At 41.5% G+C, this 21,140-nt stretch overlaps 1 protein-coding gene across 12 annotated transcripts in view; it reads right to left on the reverse strand.

The window, feature by feature from the left end:
- ABLIM1 (actin binding LIM protein 1) overlaps positions 1-21,140 on the reverse strand; it is a 176,346-nt gene that overhangs the window by 25,977 nt on the left and 129,229 nt on the right. For all 12 annotated transcript variants that reach the window (XM_057370283.1, XM_057370282.1, XM_057370280.1 and 9 more), the window contains exons 7-10: positions 18,637-18,724; positions 14,407-14,465; positions 5,423-5,500; positions 3,208-3,363 (exon numbers count right to left, since the gene is read on the reverse strand). In XM_057370283.1, the coding sequence (XP_057226266.1) occupies positions 3,208-3,363; positions 5,423-5,500; positions 14,407-14,465; positions 18,637-18,724 (381 nt within the window). The remainder of the gene's footprint in view (positions 1-3,207; positions 3,364-5,422; positions 5,501-14,406; positions 14,466-18,636; positions 18,725-21,140) is intronic.

Here is a 21,140-nt window from a genome sequence, read left to right on the forward strand (position 1 = left end):
AACCACACTCTGCAGCCAAGTCMCTGCTTTAGCATGCACAGGTGAACTGTGAGATCTGGAGCTCTGAGGCTGCCAAGGAGWGTTTGCTTCTCCAGATCTTTTAAAACCTGGTCTATCACAGAATGACACGATGGTCAGTTTGAGCCACAAACTGACTGTGTGGGACTGAGAAAAGCAGCTCCAACCCAGAACAGCAAACCAGTGGGAATACAGTCATGACTCTAAGAGGGAAGGGGAAAAGGAAGAGGAAAGGAAGAGGAAAGGGGAAAGGAAGGAGAAGGGAAAGGGAAAGAGGAAAGTGGAAAGAGGAAAGAGGAAGGCCTGTTCTGACCCAACTTATGTAAAAATTTCTACTGCAACAGGGTCAATTCTCTATTGCTTTGATATCTGAGGGTCTGATCTAATATCTGAAGCCATACTTCAGTTGTAAAAAAAGGTAATTTTGTGCTCTGGGAAGTTTCTGCCAACTTTTACAGATGTCATCCTGCAACACAAGTTCCATCCAGCATTTCACATTGATGCCATTTTAGCTGTCTGTAAACTGAAATACCAGGTGGGATCCCTGCTCCAATTTGAAGCATTTATCACATTAGAAAAAAGTCCATTTCATCCTTTGTGCGCTTGTTTAGTGAAAGGTGTTACAGCACATTCAGTGCTTTCAAAAAACAGAATACTTGAAATAAAAGACATGAAGTGCTGCTTCTCCAYATATACCAATAAAAGATGGAGCTGAGAAAGGATTACTTCAGTGCTCATCAGGATACTGCTCGCTAGGCAGAAGTGATAGGTCCTGAAGAACCTGAATACCTGACACTTTCTGGACGCTTTCTCACTCTGTTGCGGGCCAGCCTCGGGAGCAGAAGATTAATTTCCAATCTGGTTTGTGTTTTCGGAGCCCGTTCACAGGCGGAGAAACAGCGCGCTCCCCGCCAGAGGGCGCGGGGAGAGAACGCGGCTGCAGCGCCGGGATGGAGCCGGGATGGAGCCGGGATGGGGCCGGGATGGAGCCGGGATGGAGCCGGGATGGAGCCGGGATGGAGCCGGGATGGGGCCGGGATGGAGCCGGGATGGAGCCGGGATGGAGCCGGGATGGAGCCGGGATGGAGCCGGGATGGGGCCGCGATGGGGCCGCGATGGGGCCGGGATGGAGCCGGGATCGAACCGGGATGGAGCCGGGATGGGGCCGGGATGGGGCCGGGATGGAGCCGGGATGGGGCCGGGACGGGGCCGGGATGGAGCCGGGAGAGGGATCGCGGGTGGGAACCCGTCCCCTGTCCGGGCACTGCCCTCCCCCTGCCCCATTGTCTTCTCACTGCCATGCTGTGTTTTCTCGCTTTCTGGGGCTGAAGTGCAGAATTTTCTCGCAGCGTGTTCCCTAATAATTAATGTTTGTGTCCCCCTCTGGATTAACTTCGGTGCCTCTTGCGCATCTCCCCTTGTACATCCAAAAACCTTTCTTTGCTGAGACTTGGGATTGTTTTTCTTTTYAAATCATGGTGAGGGGCATTCCTAGTGTAAAAGCATAAACTGAGTGTCCCCTTTTATTTAACAACACCACATACACACCCTTTGCAAAGAGAATGCAGGGTAAATCCCTGTCTGCACCATTTAACATGTCACCTTCTTTGCTTTTTACAGATGATGGGGACTGATGTGCGTTGTACCAAGATTGCTGTCACTCGATTACCACAACACAAACACAGGGTAAGGSATCACTCCACCCCAATGGGCTTGCATTCTCATTAGGGCAAGGGAAGRGAGGAGAAACAGATACAAAGAGGTGAGGTAACTTGCCCAAGGTGACAGAAGTCAGCACTAGCATTGGGTGAAAGCCCAAGATCTTCTGAAAAGGTGAGAGCCCCTTCTGTTCACAGAACAAATTTCTGCAGTCAGTAGAAATTAACTGAATTTAATGCTGGTGAAAATATGGTATAAGAAAAMCCCGAGGGCTTTTGCTTATTCCCAGAACAAGTATAAAAGCAGGCAACTTACACCATATTGCTTTATCAGCTTCCAACATACTGCTTTGTCAGTAAGAAGCTTCCCTTAAAGGATTAGCAAATAGTTCACCTTCTCTGGTGAGATTAGCTCCCCCTGTGTGACTAACAAGAGAATTGGGTTTGTAGCAGGTTTTGTGGAATGGGTCAGGCCTGTTGGAACTGGTCAGAGGTCACCAATGCATCTCACGCTGGTTTTGAACTAGATATCAGCTGGATGCACTACCAACATAAATTGGAGGGGAGAAAATCTGTAATGCTCTGACCTGTTAATCTCTTATTTTATTCCTGAGCTGAATTTCCAACTCATGATTTAAAAAATGAACTCCACAAAACAYTGAAGAACAAAGGAGAAAAACTGATGCAGTTCTGACTTGCAACTTATTCTTCRTAATTCAGTTACAGTCAGTAAGGCCATTGAGATTGCAGCAGTAAATCCATTTCCACATCCATTTAGATTTGCATTCAGGAAGTSTGATTCACAGACAGATGGGATTACATGACAAAACCTGCTTCACAGACTGCACTGGAAYCGTGTAAATATTAATTATAGCTATGAAAATTCACCTGAGAAAACTGGGGACCAACACTCTGAAAGATACCTTTACACTCAAGTTTAGAAGAATAAATGACCATTTTCTTATTGCTGCATGATACAAAATGTCAGCAGGTTAAAATGTGAGGCAGGTATTTCTGTAACACAATTAACCTGCTTTCCCAGGTGGAAGAGCACTTCATGCTGACACAGTTCAGATTTTATCCAGCGTGTCTGGCAAAGTGCTCTGCTGATATGTCTTTCCCTTTAGTATCTGTGAGATAAGCATCCTGCTGCTCTTGGTCCATAGATTATCATAGCACCTCTCCTATTCCCTTGTGAATATTGGTGCTCCACAGCACAGCAGCACACTGGTTTTTCCCTCACCTTCTGGACTTTGCCATTCCCAAGGATCAGGGTATCCCTGGGAGTTCAGAGGATGCACACAGACACAGCCTGCAAGCCTCCCCCCTGTCATTCCTCTGCAGGTGTCAATGCAGGTGTCCAACCCTGCAGGGTCCCACACGAGGCAGCAGCGTGAGTGTTCCCATCCCCCAGAGCAGACAGACACAAAGCAGTGTGAACAGCAGCAGTCTCCAGCAGTGCCATGGGCAGCCAAGCAGGCTCTGGATGCAGTGAGTGCACAGTGGAATGAGGTGCTGGGGGGGTCATTACCTCTCCAAGACTCTGTCTCTCCTGTCTGTCCTCGTAGGCGGAAGTGTAGAATGGCTCATAAGTAATTAGGTCTGGACGTTCAATGTCATAAATGGCCTTGACTTTGGGAATGGCTGCTAAATCCTTGTAATCAAGGATTTCATTGTCTACTTTTGCCTAAAGGTCAAAGACAGAAGATAAATTAACTTACACAAATGCACTGGCAATTTCTGTTTTACACAATTTACGATTTTGTGTATTTGTTGTCATGCTGCTGCTATGGAAACCCCTTTTTGGCACCCTACATGTGGGGTGAATGCTTCTTGTTCTTCTCCAGCAGGCCTCCTCTGCAGCAGCTCACAGTGTTCTCTCTTTTCTTAGGGAAGAAAGAACATGGCATATATAGATCTATTTACAAAAGTTTCTTATCCCCAGTAGAGAGCTGGAAAGTTCAGCTCTGCAAATGACTCATTTTGTGGCCTCAGGCAAGTATTTTCACCTTTCTGCTCTTGTTTTCCCATATGTAAAATGGGTGATAACATCAATTTAGTTYGCAGATTACAGAGATTACGAAAGGATTTCATGCTGAAGACCACAGACAGATACTCAATTTATAACTGTGCACACAAGAGGAAACAGAACTTATTGGAAGGAAATAAAAAGACAAGGAGGACTGTCAGGACTGGGTATCCAAACTCCCAAATGAAATTATTACATTTCATTCATCACTCATCCTATGCCCAAACTTCTGAATAAAGCATCCACTGCTTATCAGCTACATGGTGCAAGCATGGACTGTTTTTTTCCTCTAACACTGCAAGGAGATCTTGTTACTTAAAATATGAAAAAGGAAATAAATTCCAAAGTCAGCTGCACCCATTAGAGGGTGATAGAAAGAGGCCTTACATTTAGTTTAGAAAACTAATATCTCTCTTTACTTACAGAAAGACATCATACATTTTTACCTACCTTACAGAAATTAATTGCTGACTAAAACTGAAAGAAGATATTCAAATGGCTTTTCAACACTTCTACTAGATAATTTATGCACTGATAGTAGATTGCATARTGAAACTCACATTCAGTTCTGTTCTACCTGAGTGCTAACACCTAGTAATTTCAGATTAACATGCATTTGCCTTCCCAAGCTCTCCAACAACCACTGCTCTTGGTGGTTCTTAAGCAATACCTTAATAGAAACAATACAAAACATTTCTTGCCAGAGAAGCAAGGCCTGAAACAGTTAGGACATTCACTGTCTAAAAATAAACTCAATTCTGTTACCAGATAYAACAAAATACCTTAAGTCATTTTAACCCTTAAAATATTTAGATGTATTAATTTATGCCATTTCTGTAGTATTTTTACCACAGTCTGTTAATGAGCTGCAAATATGTCTGGAAACTCTTAATCCAATATAAATTACTACAGATATTTTTGCAGATCCTGATCTAGGCCACCATRTTGCCCTACAGACAGTGATTTTGAGCAGCAACTAAATTTCATAAATCACATTTTATGAAGTTGATTTACCTACAGAATGGCAGTTCTCCAGGACACGCCTTGTCTTTTGATATCTGCAGTGTCAACACTTTTCATACATCAGTTTATTTTTGTGGTTGTTGAAATGGATAGAAGWACTAGTGTTTAACTCAGGACATCAGATTTGAAATTTTGACACTGTTTCTGCATTATTATAAATGTAACTSCCAAATTTCTGTGTTTTATTGTACATTTTTATCTATATAATCTCAAGGTTGTCTATAAAATCAGTGATTAAACATTATGCTTAAAAACACTTTCGTTCTAAATTAAAAACACCATTTCTTTCACAACCAGAACATCTGAAATGGAAGATGTTGGATCAGCCAACTTCTTTCAGAGGAGCTGACCCCGTTCCCCAAGTGCAGAGAGCAGATCTCTCAAAAATTGTGTATCAAAGTGCACRGATCTCACAAAATCCTTACAAAGTCAAATGACCCCTCTGCCCTCAGTCCCTCTTCACACCACCAAGTGACATCAAAAGATTTACTGTACCTTTCCMAGAGAAATGTGACCTGGAAAAGACCTACCCTGCTCTTGAAATCCTGCAGTTATAAAAGCTGCATGACAAAGGTTTTAACAATTTAASCACTAAAATAAAATAAARCATCAGTATCRAAGTSATTTATTTCAGCATGAGTAGTTCAYGTGCAAGCAAAGGCTTGGCARCTTGTTCAACAGATGGAATACTTACATAGATAGTGTGGCCTGGAGAGCCAGGTATACTGGAACCTGGTCTGGAATAAATGCTTTCTGATGATGTTCTTGTAGGCTGAAAAACAAAATKGAACTTTTGAGAGCAATCTGAAGCCATTAACATTGGCAATTTTAAGTGAAGAAAGCTGGATAAATCTTGAAAATAACTGAATTTAGGAAAAAACATCAACACAAATGCAAGCATTCTGGCAAATTCACAATCTTGTGAGGCAAGTGGGCTTTTTTTTTCTTTTTTTTTTTGGTAGGGGAAGGAGTGGTGTGAGAGGGGAAGAGGTTTTCTRAATCAGTGTAAGAGACTAGACTGACAACAACCATGAACAAAATCCAACTACACCTGCCAGAGTCACTGTAGGAGCCATACAAAGAACCATCCAGGATGGTCCTGCTGGCCATTTTAACACGTTAGTTCACAAAGCACTGTAGGGAGCAGCAGTCCAGCAGACAAAACTCTTGTGAGGAGCACAGCACACAYGTTATCTCTTTCCAGGTGTTCAATCCCTGGATTTCCATCAGGGGTGTGATCATCAGAACTGAATTCAGCCTTCCTAACAAAAGGATCTGAAATCCTTTGCTTGGAGCTGTTCCCTACATCTGCAGCACAACCAAGATGTGGCAGGAAAGTCAAATGTTGGTTGAAATGTCATGATTGCCCATACTGCAAAAAGTCACAATGTTCAATGGCAATGCCCTACAAACCAAAACTCAGGAGAACACTCTCATCCCTACAGAGCCAGTGCTGCTACATCCAGAAGATTTTCCAACACTTTGTCAGGACTAAACAGACACTSATGCCCTGCCTGGTGAAGTTTTGTGAGAGGTGACAAAATAATTGGTCACCAAGATGTGGGGAACCTGAAAACCTGAAAAGCATTCTAACTGATCAAAAGCCACCCAGGTTATTGTGACAATTACTCCTAAACTTGGCACTCAGCAGATACACAAAGGTAGTCAACCATATCCCAACTACAACTGAGAAACCATGAATTTCTGCTCCCTAATTGACTGCAAACAACCAAATCCCATCACAAAGCCCTGTGTCAGCAGATGATTCTGATGATACCAGAGCAGTGAAAGATGTCAAAGTCACTCAAAATTAAATGCTGGTAAACAGTCCTTACCTCATCAGCCTGTGATGTGAGGGCCCCCTGGACTAAGGGACCTTCAGGCACATCTGAAGAGAAACAAGGCTTGACAGCCTGGCTCAGGATATTTCTTAGGAAATATTGGAGTGAACACAAAAAGGCTACTGGACCTATCTTCTCTCTCAGCATACATTTCCTGAAAGAACCCTTCAACTGACCCCAGAGACTTTCTACTTCTAATTTCAAAGCCAGAGAAGCTATTGGAACCATCTGTATATAAATGCTGAAGACTAGTCATGGATACCACGGCAGGCTTTCTCTGACTTCACTTTTGAAAATGAAGTCACCACATTCAGGGAGGGTTAGAGAAACAAAAGGCTTTGAATATGTTCCACCAAAAAACGTAAGATTCGGATCAAACAGAGAGCAGATGTAGCTGTGGACTGACRCAGTCACAAATCCTCTCCAGAGTGTGTATAAGAACACTTTCTCAGAAGGATCTTTGCATTTTTCTCTCTGTAGCTGTAAATTCCTACATCTCAAAAGGCAACAGAAATTTCTCATCTGCCCTTAAGCTCCTCCCATGATGGAATCAGACAGAAAAACCCAACAACAAGCACTTGTTTCATGGAAATGTTACAAGAATTGAGCTGGAAAATCTGGCTGTGGTTGAGAAACACTTTATTCCCCTTTCCATTCTTCCATTTCACTCTGAGTGGAGACACATGTARCATGTTGCTGCAGTTACTATGGAAAACAATTGTTTTCATTACAACATGGGCAACAGTACTAAGTACTTGAGGTACTGTTAGGGGTTTCTCTGTTACCTTTGGCTTTTGGCAGACAGAGAGTTTTGTCTGCTCAATTCTCCCCGTTGTAGGGAAACAAGTGTTAGAGGCAGTTATTCCCACTTGGCAGGCCCTTTGGATCTTTCATCATTGCCTCAAAAAACAAGAAATTCTCAGTCCTTGCTCCAGTTCCTTAGTCTCATCTTTTAGTGCCACRGCTAAAAATCTCTTCATTTAAGGAAAATTCATTTGCATTTATCACTTCAGTTAATTTGTTTAATAACRTTAGACACCTTAAGAAGATACTTTCAGCCATATCCTGATAATAAYTTTCTTAGGTGCTCTTAACCCTGGAGTACAGAGTTGTCAGATGGACTGGCAAGCTGTAGCACCTGTTCTTCATTTCCTCACTGTWTTTCTGTTCCAAGTTCCTCTTTACCATCCCATTAACAAGGCCATGAGCCAGACATGACACCCTTTAAACCAGYTTTCCATTTTCTGTAATTCTTTCTGTGTACATCAATTTTACCTTCTGCCTGCTGCAAAGCTCCCCACTGCCTGGGCAGGACGCCCTGCTGTCATGAGCACACCCTGCTCCTTTCCTGAGGAGCTGAATCCAAGCAGATCTGAACTCTGAGCTCCTCTGGTAGCTCCCTTGTGCCTTGCTTATGTCWACAACATACCCTTGAAGACAGTGCGTGAAAAATGACTTGTACATCTCACCCTCCCTGCCTTGCTTTGCCCTGTTTCTTATTTTGAGTTACACAGGCTGTTTCCATCACAGATGGCTCTCTCCTACTCTGCTTCTTCCCATATGSTCTGGAATCCTTCACAGCTTTGCACTTTCCCCTAAAGACAATTGCATTGCACTTAAAAACATTTATGCTGCTTGCTTTARCAAACATCCACTGAAGATTCTTTGATATAAGCTGTTCCTCTGGCATACATTTAGTTGCTATGGTTGGCTCCTCTCCTAAGAGACCTATAATAGCTCCCGTTTGAAAATCTGCGACCTGGAATGGCTTTTATTAGCTTGAATGTCACACTTTCATCCCTGACCCTGTCTAACACCATTGTTACTCTGGATCTTAAACAGGTGGCAAGAGACACTGGGGGTCAAGTTCTCGATTGATGTAACTGCACTGGGGTGTAAATTCCTCCTTAGAGGGGAGCTGATCAGAGCGCAGCTGAAACAGGAATGGGGTGAGCCCTGATGTCACCTTTAACATTGGAGATGTGGAGATGACACCAGAGCATCTCTTTCACACATTATTCAAAGAAAGCAGGTGAAGAAAAGGGGCACAATCTTTAATATGAATGCAATCATTTAGAGGTATTTACTTCAACCATAATAGTCCTGTGACACTTGTTCTACACTCCCATAGTAAAACAAGCTAAGCTGCCTTACTTCTACAAACAGATCTGAAACATTTTCTATGTGATTGTTCTTTCCCTTGAAGAATTCAAATACAGCTTTTTATAAAGCCACCTTTGTGCAGAGAAATTTAAAGAAAATTTCTGTGAAGAGCTAATATTTTTTTTTCTTTTCTGGTGGTACATGGCTTCTCCACATTTTCTGACAGTAGAAGAGTCATCGCTTTTTTCCTTTCCTCTTCCAAATGGATGTAATGGTAGTAAATATATCAATATAAGATGTCTGTACCAAATACAGAAAGTCTATGAAGTATACAAAAAAAATCAGTAGAAATTCAGTCAAGAAAAATTCATGCACGTCACTAAAAGAGCCAAAGGAAAAACCAGATCACAAAGCATCTAAAATATTTGCAAGTCTTCTCAGTATGCCCCCCTTTATCCCAGACTTCTTATTTTTATGTTTTTGTTCTTCATTCCATGCATTTTCCTYCAACACAAAAGTTCTTTATCAGTTTTATTTGCAGATTGATAGAGGTAACACCAAMTGTCATGCTCATCCTCTTAGGTTCACCGTGAATTGAGTGCTCAATTATCACATCACCATGCATACGCCCCAAATTGATTAACTTGATATTTYAATATTTGACTACAAAGCTTAAGATGTTCATCTGCTTGTCATGTCATCATGCATGGTAAACCATCTAAATAAATAACTTCTTTAAAAAAAAATAAAAATAAATCCCCGCTAGAGCCATTCACATCRTCCAAGTGCTGCTACAATGTGGTGGCTCTGGCATTCTCAAATACAGATGTTCAGCATCATGCTCTGTAAAAACTTACAAGTGCAGGCAACCAGATCAAAACTGATCCCAAGAACATCTGGCCAAATGGATGCACTATCTTTTAACAAAGGCATCGTCACCATTTACAGTACCTGCCTTAATTTTTTGATAGAGTTCATTATGCAAGGCGGTGATAATAGCTGCAGAAGAATGAATATGTTTTCACTTAATAACATTTAACATTATAGCTTAAGCAAATTCTCTAAACCTCAAAAGCTACTTTAAGTGAAGCATATTTATAAATAAACTAATAGAAGATTAGGACAGAATTTCTTCTACTGGGCAGACAGACTTTGCAACAGTAAGGGATTTGACTTTCTCAATACTTTCTCAGTATATGTTACACTGACTACCTGCTCCATCAATTGCAAGRTTTGACACTTAATTAGGACTTGAAACCAGGGTTCATAAAATAAGGATTTGCTATGGATTTCTGTAATTTTCAGTGGCTGTACAAGACCAACAAAGCCCCTCAATGTCAGAGCAYTCTTTGTGCCTCTCTGCTGGTTTAACTGTACCCTTCTCCTTACAAGAGTGTTTCCTTCAAATGCATGCATTCCTYATTTCTCTGCACTAAATACGCATCAAGACAAAACCAGTGAAYAGGTTTAGTTCAAACTCACACAGACACAGGTATTAATGGGTTACAACTAATTTTTCTTTCTTTTCTAGACACCAAGGCCAGAGAGGAGAATGACTTTTCAGCAGGTAATCACTGAGCGTTTTTGGTACCAAACTTCTACAATACTACTCATGCAAACTTAGCCTTCATCAAGAGTMAGTTAAGTGGGAAGAACAAGAAAATAAAGTGGGAAGTCCAGAACATACTGAATTCAATACGACCTYCTCAAAGAATTCAGAGGATTTCACCATACCATTTTCAAACAATTTTCATGTAGATTCAAGCCTTTGGCCCACTTTTATAGCAACAGCAATGACACTAACATTGTGTCTGCTCTGTAGAAAAAGACTTGAAGCCAAATTCTGCCTTRAGTTACACTTTGTAGAATAACATCTACATCTAAACAGAATTTAGTACTGACCAAATTTACACAAGAGCATATTCATCTGACCCTAAGCTATTTGTACCCTACACAGTCCACAAAGCAAGAAGGAGAACAAACCTTCATTTTGACATGGGCTGCTCCTATTTTGCCTTGCATATTTTTCTAATACATTGACTAGGATTTGTTTTTTTCAATCCTAAGACTCCTGTATTTCAACACTGGAAACTCAGACACATGCATACAAAGCTGAATGCAAAAAGTCACTACACTGGCCTAAAAAAATGAGTGAAACGGCCCCAGAGTTTGCTGTTCTCAGTTCTCCGCCACTTGATTTCATAAAGCCTAGGACTGAAGAGACACTGCTCTCCTTAGGAGCACTGRTAACACATCTTTATGCTGCATTTTCCTGATACATAGGTCTGTAGCTAACAGAAAAAGTGGTGTTCAAGAGTAGTTAAGTAACTAAACCACTGTGCAGGGTAAAGGGTAGAGGGGCTGCATTAACCCCACGGAATCACAGCGTTGGATTCCACCATTCCACACCTTCCTGCAGGCTGGATCTCACACAGACACCCTGCCCTGGCTGGCACAGGACTGCATCTACTCTGCAATTAGAGATGTGAAGGCTGCACAGAGCAGCACCAAAGACATCCAGTGACATGGACTCTCAGCCTGTCTGCCTCTGCCAGCCTGCACCAGCTCACACCACCCTGCTCTGGCTTYATCATCAGCTGGAAACCACCTCAGGTGCCATCACCAGCACAGCCACACGTCCCAYAGCAGACACAACCAACAAATCAACACTGCCCCCAAGGAGAAGAAATGGAAGTGGGTGGAGTTTGGAGGTACAAAGCAAACTCAGGAAAATCTGRAAGTACAAAGCTACTCCAGAATCAAGAGAACAGAGAGGACAGATGTGGATGTGTGCCAGATTAGAGAGGCAAATGCTCTCAGGCAGTACACAGAATATATCCAAACCTGGGATTTTGTAAGCATTTTCTCAACTAAAGTATTCATGGGTAGTTGATCAAACATGTATATAAAAAGGAACTGACTTAATTGATAGCATTTTTTTTTCTAAAAACATAAATCACTGCTCATGGAAAACTATTTACTTTTAACCATCACTTTAAAGTCAGATATTTTTCCACCATTTTMATTTGCTTCATATTTGCCCTCTAATTTTTAGTTTCAGAAGGAAAACTTTCTGGAATACTGGAAAACCAATACTAAAGCCCCCAAAAGCTCATCTGAATCTAAAATAAAAAAGTTAATTTTAAGCATTTCATTAAACAAAATAAAAAAATGTGAGAATTAACAAGCAACACTGAAACAAGTGATGCAAAATACAGCGTCAGTGCCCATGGTGGCAAGTGATAGCAGGAAAGCTGTGTGGCAGGAGTAGTAGCAAGCGCAGCAAATGGCAATAATGAAGAATCTTCTCAGTAAAGAAGATCATTATCAACACTATGCAAACACAACAGCAAACCTCTGCAGAGCGTGGCCTGCGCAGAACCAGACTCTTTGGATAAAAGAACTCAGATGAGGAATGCTGTCATGAAACACAAAAGGGAAAAATGAGTGAAAAGGAAAGCAGTTTCCCCAGTTCAGTGGTTAAGCTCTTTTTTTCAATCAAGTAATTAATATCTACTTGTGTTATAATATCTGTTACTTACTGACCACTGCAGAATCATGAACAGCCAGACAGTTGTAAATAAACACCTAAACAATGTATATTTTTGCAACATGCATATGGTTGCTTTGTTTTCTGCTTGTTTTGTCTTTGTAATCTTCCACAAATWTCCGTGGGGAAAAGATCTAAAGCAACCACTGCTTTTATGAGGTCCCTCTCAGATCTTGACCAGCTCGAATGCTGATTAGTTTATATCACAATTCAGTTACTGAGAGAAAACAGAACTTGYTGAAAACTTCTGAAGTGACTTCAGTGATAAAAGGRCTTTTTGTTTTGTTTTGTTCCATAGGGAAAGGAAACCTAGCAAACAAATAGGCAATGGCACTGGCTTTTTGCAGAACCACCAGAAAACCTAGGCCTGACCCTGWATAAAAAACTGACATTCAGTCAAAGTACACTTCTCAATTTAGTGCTGACATGCTCAATAGCACACGATTCCCCCAGCTCTGTTTCTGCACCTACCTGTTTGCTACTGYCTTCATTTGGGTCAACAGGATGAAGCATCAAAGTCATCAAAGGGAACTCCAGCTGATTTCAGAATAAGGTGTCTGACTTTGCACCAGAGCAGACAGAGATTATCTATGAGGTACCATAGAAGCCAAAAATGGTTCCACTCTCAGCCAGCTTCGGTATGGTGCATTTATCAATGCCTTAAAGACATACTGAACCTGTGCACAGAAGCTCTCCTCCAGGAGCACGCTGATGCTGTGCTGTGACATTGCTCAGAAGCTCCCTCAAGATGCCTCCTTCAGCTTCACCTCATTTTCCTGCAAAAACTCACTTAGGCAAAGCCTTGCAGGTGACTTAACTGAATGACTTTGCTCACTTCAATTAAAATTAGCTAAAGGGGAGAATACTGACAAAAAGGGAAATACTTGAAGAGGACTATGGCCATTTCCATGGGGAATGGCAATAAGCCCACTGATTTATAAGGTCAGCTGGGGAAAGCTAGTAAGGGCCAGTGCAGTCAGGAGTGCTTTGATAAGACTACTGGGTCCAAGTGAAAAGAGGGTATTGTACTGCAACCAAGTACTAGAAAGTACAATCAGTCTGACACTTAAGCATGGCCAAAATGCTGTCTTTACATTCAGACTGTTAAATGAGGAAGAAAATCCAGTCTGGTATAATTTTCCAATTTCTTACAAAAAGTGAGGGCAGAACTATGTGTGAATGCTGGGTGGCACCTGCACTGAGGCTTGGCYATTCTAGACCATGCCCAGCTAGGGCCAATTATGCTTTTGCCCACACTAAYATGAACTCTGCTCAACAAGAATTTATCTGCACATTACCTATGACCATAAAAAATTCTCTGTGGGGGATATTTTACAGACCAGTGCACCAGAATAAATGCTAAAGGATGTGGCTTCCTGTGAATGAGGCCCATGTGGAATACAACCCACAGGGTGTCACAGGTATCTACCAGCACCTCTTATTTTCCTTATCTGAATGATCATTTATTCATATGCAGTCTCTAATATTCATATCCYGGCAAATGAGCTAAATTCAAACGACTAACTGAGACATCAAAAAGAGAAAATTGTCCAGGGGATGAATCAGTGAATAGGGGCTTAGAATTGCCTGGTTCATGCAAAAAGCCAGGCTCTAGCATTTATCAGTGCAGCATTACTGTCACTGAGGATTTGACCCAGAAAGTTTGTCTGAATGTGCTGATWTGACTCCAAAGGTAACTGTGGCTCTTTTTGGCATTCAAATCAGGATCACTTTAGGTTGAGGCTTCCTTGGATGGCAAGGAAAGAAGAGTTCATCTTGTCTAAATGCTGCAAATAACCACGCAGAACAGGGGATAACTATAGAGCAATTACACARATGTGCAAAACTACTAAAATATATGATAGCATTTGCCCTGTTCATATCTTCTCCTTAAGAGTCTCTCTCACAACAATTGAGATATGAAATGAAGTGTCTTAGATACTTGGCCACGTCTGTATGTCAGTAAATGACACTATCTTTAAGGCAGTGCACTGAGACAGGTATGTGAAGGTGGTAAGCCTAAAAATCAGAGCAATACCTCTGAAGTGCCTCCACTGTATATTCTGCCAGAGTTGTGACAGCTATGCGAAAAAAACATGGAAAAAGTCACTCTTTTAAAAACAACATTCAATTATTGTGTGTGCAAAATGTATGGTGTGTCATTGAGAAGTGAGTTCAGCTTACCCGGAGCTTCTCTTCAGTCTTGGTGGATTGCTTACAGTCGGGATGCCAGACAGTGGAACCTGAGGGAGGAAAAAACACATCTTTACTCAAAGCAGATGACTTCTGGTCATGACAAGTCAGTTATTAAAGACAATCTCTTCACTGCATCAGATGCTGAATCTGTATGAACTATGAGAGTAATTCATACTACAGTCTAGCTCACAAGAAATACAAGTGAAACAAAAAAAAAAATATTCAAATCCTTGGCGTATCAGCTTTGTCCTGAGGCTGCCAAAGCACTTTGCACACATTCTTAATTAAAACTCAAGCAGCAAGAGAGTCAGCAAGCACCAGCTGGAGGAACTGAAAGAGAGAGGGTTCCTCTGGCAGGATGGAGGGCAAGAGCAAAGAAACYGGGCCATGGTTACCTGATCTGTTCTCCCCTTATGTACTGCCCCACATAAAAAGGCAGTTCTGATTGTACATCCATTGAGCAATAGGTGTCATGTTCAGTTACTGTAAAGTATTACCCCGATCACTTCTTCCCTCAAGCAAAATGCAAAAGGAAAAGCAAAATTAGAAAATCCACAATGCAAGAGGCAGGGCTGTGTGTGAGCCACTGGCAGTGGGTGAGAGGCCAAAATGACAGGAGGGGCAAAGCAGCAGTGAGAGGGCTGTCCCTGGTTCAGAGCACACTGTCCCTGCCCCTGCCACACACAGCACTTCTGCCCCTTGCTCTGATGTGTGACACTGGCACATGGCATATTCCAGCTATACATTCCACTAAAAAAGTCAAGTCCTCTGCTGATTTTTCYCAAAATATGAGATTCTTTCTTATTCTGTCAAGTAGAAGTATCTGGCTGTTCCCAAGGGCTGAGCAGAGGAACATTTCCATCCCATTTCAGTTGTCCTCTGGAACAGTGTAAACTGTGGTCACTGCTGGGAAGCTGCTGGCAGGTTTAGCTGAGATGAAATGGAGTAAAAACTAACACYGATTTTTAACACTGACTGCAGCTGCAGTCAAATTCATCCTTCGTTCCAGTCACCACAAAGTCAACCCAGAGCCTTGACTATCTGCAGGGGGGAGCATCACCTCTTCCCTCTGTCCACAAAGAAACCAAACAGAGCCAAGTCCAGGTCTCCTGCTGGTGACTATTAGCTCAAGARCAGCCAGAGGAAACCCCACCCTAAGAGCCCAGGAGAGGGATGGGTCAGGGCCCCTGGAAATTTTTTTTCTAACAARCCCTTACGTGGCTTGGTACAGAAGTAAAGAGCAGCAGGAATCATTTGGCTTCCCAGCAGTACACAGCACAGTCATCATCAGGAGACAGGAGAGACTGCTGTGACTCTGGATCRAGGGTCTGAGATGTTTGGCTGTGAGTCGAAGCTGAGGAAGAAGAAACTGTGCATTTGGCAAAGGGAAACCATCAGACAACGGGGAGAAGTGCACCAACAGCCTTCTCTGTAAACAAACAGCAAMCTCAGAGCCAGGACCCCACAGAGCCTGAGAGATCAGGAGGGAGCTGTGCCTTGTCTGTGCAGGAGGAAGAGAGTTCATGTTATAAGGTTCTAAGTTCATGTTAAAAGAAGTGATCTGAGTGATACGTTTCTGAATATGACACCTATTGCTCAAGGATGAATTAAGACTCAGAAGATTTTGGTTCAAGTCTCAAATCCAGCTGTGAGCTTCCTTCCTGTGTGGCCCTGAGAAAATTGATCCCTATTTCTCTGTACCTCACTGTTAGATTAATGGTAGGAGTTGATGATCTTAGGGATCTTTCCAGCCTTAGAAATTCTGTGATTCTTTTCTATTAAACTTTTCCTACCTTCAAAGAGAAACTGTCACTGCATTTTGGACAGTATTTATCACAAACTGGCACAGTTTTAGGAATGCCCTGTGAGAATGCTGAAAATGAAGAATGCAGGAATCTGGATGTCATTTTTATGGTGAAACTTAGCTAAGGGTCATGGGTTTTTTTCACAAAACGGTAAGAGATTTGAAAGATGTGACATTTAATAATCTAAATCAGATAGAGCAGGCTAAAGAGATGAAACATGATTTTGTGATCTTGAACTCTGAACAACCTGCATTTGTAGGTACTATTCATCCAAACACACCAATCTGTTTCAAAATGATTGCAAGGGTGCAAATTCCCAAGCTGCATAGCTCCTCTTTTTTACCACAGGAAACAGTTCAGCAAATTGTGATYATTCCCATTCTTAACTTATCTTTGTCTGCTCACTTGGCAAACACTAACTAGCATGCTCATTTATTCAGCTTTATACTTTGCTCATACCATTATTTCAGCATCATCATCTCTCTAAATACTGGGCAATCCTAGTTCAGCAACAGCTTTATAGTGCAGCCCATATGAAAATGTATTACTAGGAGGTCAATGGGAACGAGAAGGTTTCTGGTGCTGTTAATTCTTGCATAAATGCTTTTCATTTTCATGTGTTGGAGCAGTGCCAAGCCAGAGTGATTCTGCTACCATTATTCTGACCATCCCTAACATAGAAAACCCCCAAGACAGACAGCTTGTTTGTCCATGTTGTCCTTTTGCAGTTTTCCCACACATTTCTAATACAAGTCTGTTCCACAGTCCTGCCTGGCTCCTCTATTATACAAAGCAACACCAAGTGCTTTCATATCCTAGGGAGAGGACAACTAGAAGTGAGATGGAAGATGCCTATTTTAGTGTATTTTATCAACAATGTGATTTTTGTTCTAGCTTTATTGTGGTGTTGTATTTTTATTTCAGAGAAATGCYTGGAATGCTGTTATTCTGCACCCTAGGGTCAGTGATTTGGATGGAGTCAGGATATGCATTTCAGCTGAGAGCTTTGCACAGGAAAGGCTTTTAGGTCCTCACAAGCACAATGAATTCAGCAAGGAAAGCTTTGGCAGGACAGTCTGGAGCACACTCAGCAATTATATTATTTAGTCAGAAAGCAGCTTATGAACAATAAAGCAATGCAACTCGGGCTGCTCCTCCCCTGGGACAGTGAGCACAAGGAACATCGATTCAGAACCACAGAAAGATACACTAAGAAAACATCAGATCAGTCAGCCAGGTTTCTCTTCTATCCTCTTTCCTATCACCTGAACTTGTCCAGGATAAAGTCCAGCCTAGTTTAAGTGATACTTTCCGCCTTATTTTGATCAGCAGAAATTTACACCAAAGCCTGCTCAATCAACCCAAAATCCAYTCCCTGCGAGGCTGCTGCAAATGGCACCAGTTGCAAATGGTTGATGTTAATAACAGCAAAGGACAAACTGATGCTCTTCTGCCTGTACTTTATCACACTATAATGTGAGGAAACCAAGGTTTACCAGGTACCCTAACTGCTGCTTTCAAGTTAGTTTTTCCAATTTGCCATCAGAAAGCAGCACCTCCCACCCAGCCCTCATCCAGCCTCTCCTTGCTCCTGCAAAGCAGAGCTGCTTCACAATTTCACATCCCGTTCTGTGCACAGCTGGAATGAGATGACTAAGGTATAAGGTCAGTGAGAGATGAGAGAGAGGGACTGCAAGGAAGGACAAACTACAAAATAAAACAAGTTAGCTTCAAAGGAATGCCTGAACAATATTATCCTRTTTTGGAACTCCTCCAGTAAGAAACTCTCCTCAGTATTTCAAGAGATGGCTGTGGCCACATGTCCAGAATTTTTTCCTTATTCTTCTACATTCCTTTCAAGTACAGCAAGTTTTCTAACCTAAGTGTAATATACAAAATCCCAACATTTATCTGCCTTTTTCACTTTTATTTCTGGGTTGCATTAATGGATACTGGGATGCATTAATGGTACATCCTTCTACCAACAGTAATACTACAGCAAGTAATGAAAATAATTTAATTGCTAGTATAATAACCTCTCAGAGAGTAGGTGGGATTCGGATCAAGACTATTTTTCAATCAAAGCAAAGATCATATTCTTTTTTATGTGAGAAGATCATGGAAAAACCAAGCTTGGCAATACTTGGAATGCGAGACCATTAACTAGAAAGGGGAGATGAAAATAAACATACAAGAAACAGGTGACTGTAGAAAGATATAAAATTAAAGTAAATGGGAATAAAAAGAGAGATGTGACTAGATAAAAGGGAATTAGGTAAGGGAAGCAAACGTGATTAGGAACTACTGAAGGCAGGATGACTATAGTCCTCCTTGGCCATATTACATGGAGTTGAGGTCGGTGACAGAAAAATCACAATGTCTGATGTTGTTTTGGAATGGAGACATCCCTTACCTTGCAGATACATTTCTTCTCCTTCTGTGAACATTTGGTTGCATCTGCTGCATCGTGCACAGCTTGGATGATAATGCTTGTCACCTGCCTGAAATAAAACAAAAAAAGGGACATGAGGGACAAATGCATTGCACTGCTCTGTGAGCACTCATTATTGGCTGACTGACCATTGCCCTTTCTCTTCTAGTTCACCTGTTAGGATACAACACTGCCCTCATGATGTGACAACAGCACTGAGAATGTAAGCTCTKCTCCAGCCCTGAGGTCCATCCTGTCCTCAACAGAGACCAGCAGTGACTGCTTGGCAAAAAGTCTGTAAAAGACAATATAGAACAGCCCTTCCTCTTCACACCTTCCMATTCAACTAATCAGTGTTTTCCTGGCCAGGAGCTACATCACAGTGTATCTGTTCTCCATGATTTGACAAACATCTTTTTAAATCTTCATCTATCTAACAGTCCAAGGCAATGAATGTCACTCTGCAGTTAATTTGTGTGAACTTGCTGCCTCCTTGTTTTGCCAAACAACACATCTTTATTCAATTGCTCCGTTGTTAGGGAAGGATTTAGTCAATGACAGAGTTTTCAGCCTGCCATTTCATTTCTTGGTCTTCCTCCCTACACTGCTGGTACAGGCATTAGTGGAGAGAGCTTTCTAGAGCCACTTCTGGGACCATTAATTTAATTTATAGATGCCTGACTTCAAAAGCTATGCTAACACAGACAGCTTGAGCTGAATTTGAACTACTGATGTAAAGGCCCCAAATACCCTAGATCCTGTTACCCAAATCCAAATCCACTGAGTCATTCATTCTCTTAAATACATTGATACCCATAATAGGAAAAGCTGATCAGATTTCAGGCCTGTAAGGACAGGAAAAATCAAGGCACAAATATTAATGTGATTTCTTCTCCTTAGGAGACCAAAGCAATCAATACATTAGCTTCCTCCCATCATAAACTAAGCACACAATGTCCACATCAGGCTTTTAAACAAAAAAATAATTAAGACTAGAAAATTACTTCATAGTGACAAGTAAGGAATTATAAAAGTCTTTAAATTTGCATCTGGCTTTCCAAACAAATGAACTTCAAGTCCTTTTTTCACAAATACTCCCCATCCACTAAGATGTTATATGCACAAGGCATCTGTTTACTCTATAGCTGACTTGTAAAATGACATCAAAACCATTTTGTACTTCATCATACTTAAGACTGTAACATTACTAAATCCAACCTTTCATCATGTCTATTGAGAAGAATAACAGCTTATTTTCGGTTCACATTTGGCATTCATTACGCTGGATTTCTATTTAAAAGCATTTATATGAGATGATGAAGTACATGGATTAGAGTGCCTGACAGAAACCAGAAACCAGCTCTGCCACCCAGCTCTCCAACAGGTAAAGCTGCTCCACTCAATTTTAACAACTCCTACCCAGGAATTTCAGCAATGAAAGGCCAGGGAAGAGGACTCAGTGTGTTTTTAGTTCAGCCATACATTCACTTTTCAGCTGCATTTCTCTTACTCAGATCCTGCCTTTGCTTTGATTCCTGTTCTTWAGGGGCAAAATACATCAAACAGGGAGAGTAATGGGATTTAGGGTTTTTTTTGCACAGTAGATTTAGAGSCATCAGGCAAAACAGGATCTCTGCTAAATGGAAGAATGAAAAGTCACTACAAAATATGCTTATTCAAGGAAGAAAAGCTAATGAGGGAGAAAACAAAGCTGATGTTTTACTTGCAGCAACAAAGTCAATATTGAACTGAGAGAGAAAAACACAGTTAATGCTCATTCTCTATCATTATCATTAGTGGCTGTCTTCTCCATCTCTGACTTTCCCTAGCAATTATTTAACCTCTGAGGTGTCCCACTAGTTTCATTCGAGACTGGAATTTATAGAATGAAGAAATCCAGAATTCATCACATTATTATGGGCAGGCCTGTGGCCTCTGAAATTTTGCTGTCCTGGAAAAATTTCTGATAAGCTACTGTCAAGGGAATATAGTTCAAACCATGTACACCTGCCTCTTCAAAACAGCCAAAGGGAYCAATTTCAAGTTTATCAGGTCTTTCCCCGAGACTGACACAACCAGCCAAACTTCAGCCTGGTGTGAGTGATGATGAATGAACACCACGCCCAGATAACACAACCCTGCAAAGTCCAAGCAAGCACACACCCTGCACTCGAGAGGTTTCGGGGGAGTCAATACCAGAGCTGCTGCAACTGTTGTTGTTAGACACTTCTAAAACAGTTTCATGAGTTTTTTGCCTCTGTAATGTTTCTACAACACGTGACTGGGAGCTTTTCTACAGTGGATATCCGCTGGAAAACATTCTGAATCCTCAACTTCAGGATTTATCTTGCTATGCCTGATTTGCTGTGATCATCTTGGAAAATGGTTGCTAAGAATCAGTCATTTATAATGGATTAGGAAAACCATTTGGATCTACAAGGCAATGAAATATTCACTCTTTTTAGACTGTTGCTTTTACCCTCTTA

The sequence above is a fragment of the Malurus melanocephalus genome, unplaced genomic scaffold, assembly GCF_030028575.1.
Source record: "Malurus melanocephalus ecotype Western Australia unplaced genomic scaffold, MMel_1.1 scaffold_122, whole genome shotgun sequence".
Classification (NCBI taxonomy): Eukaryota; Metazoa; Chordata; class Aves; order Passeriformes; family Maluridae; genus Malurus; species Malurus melanocephalus.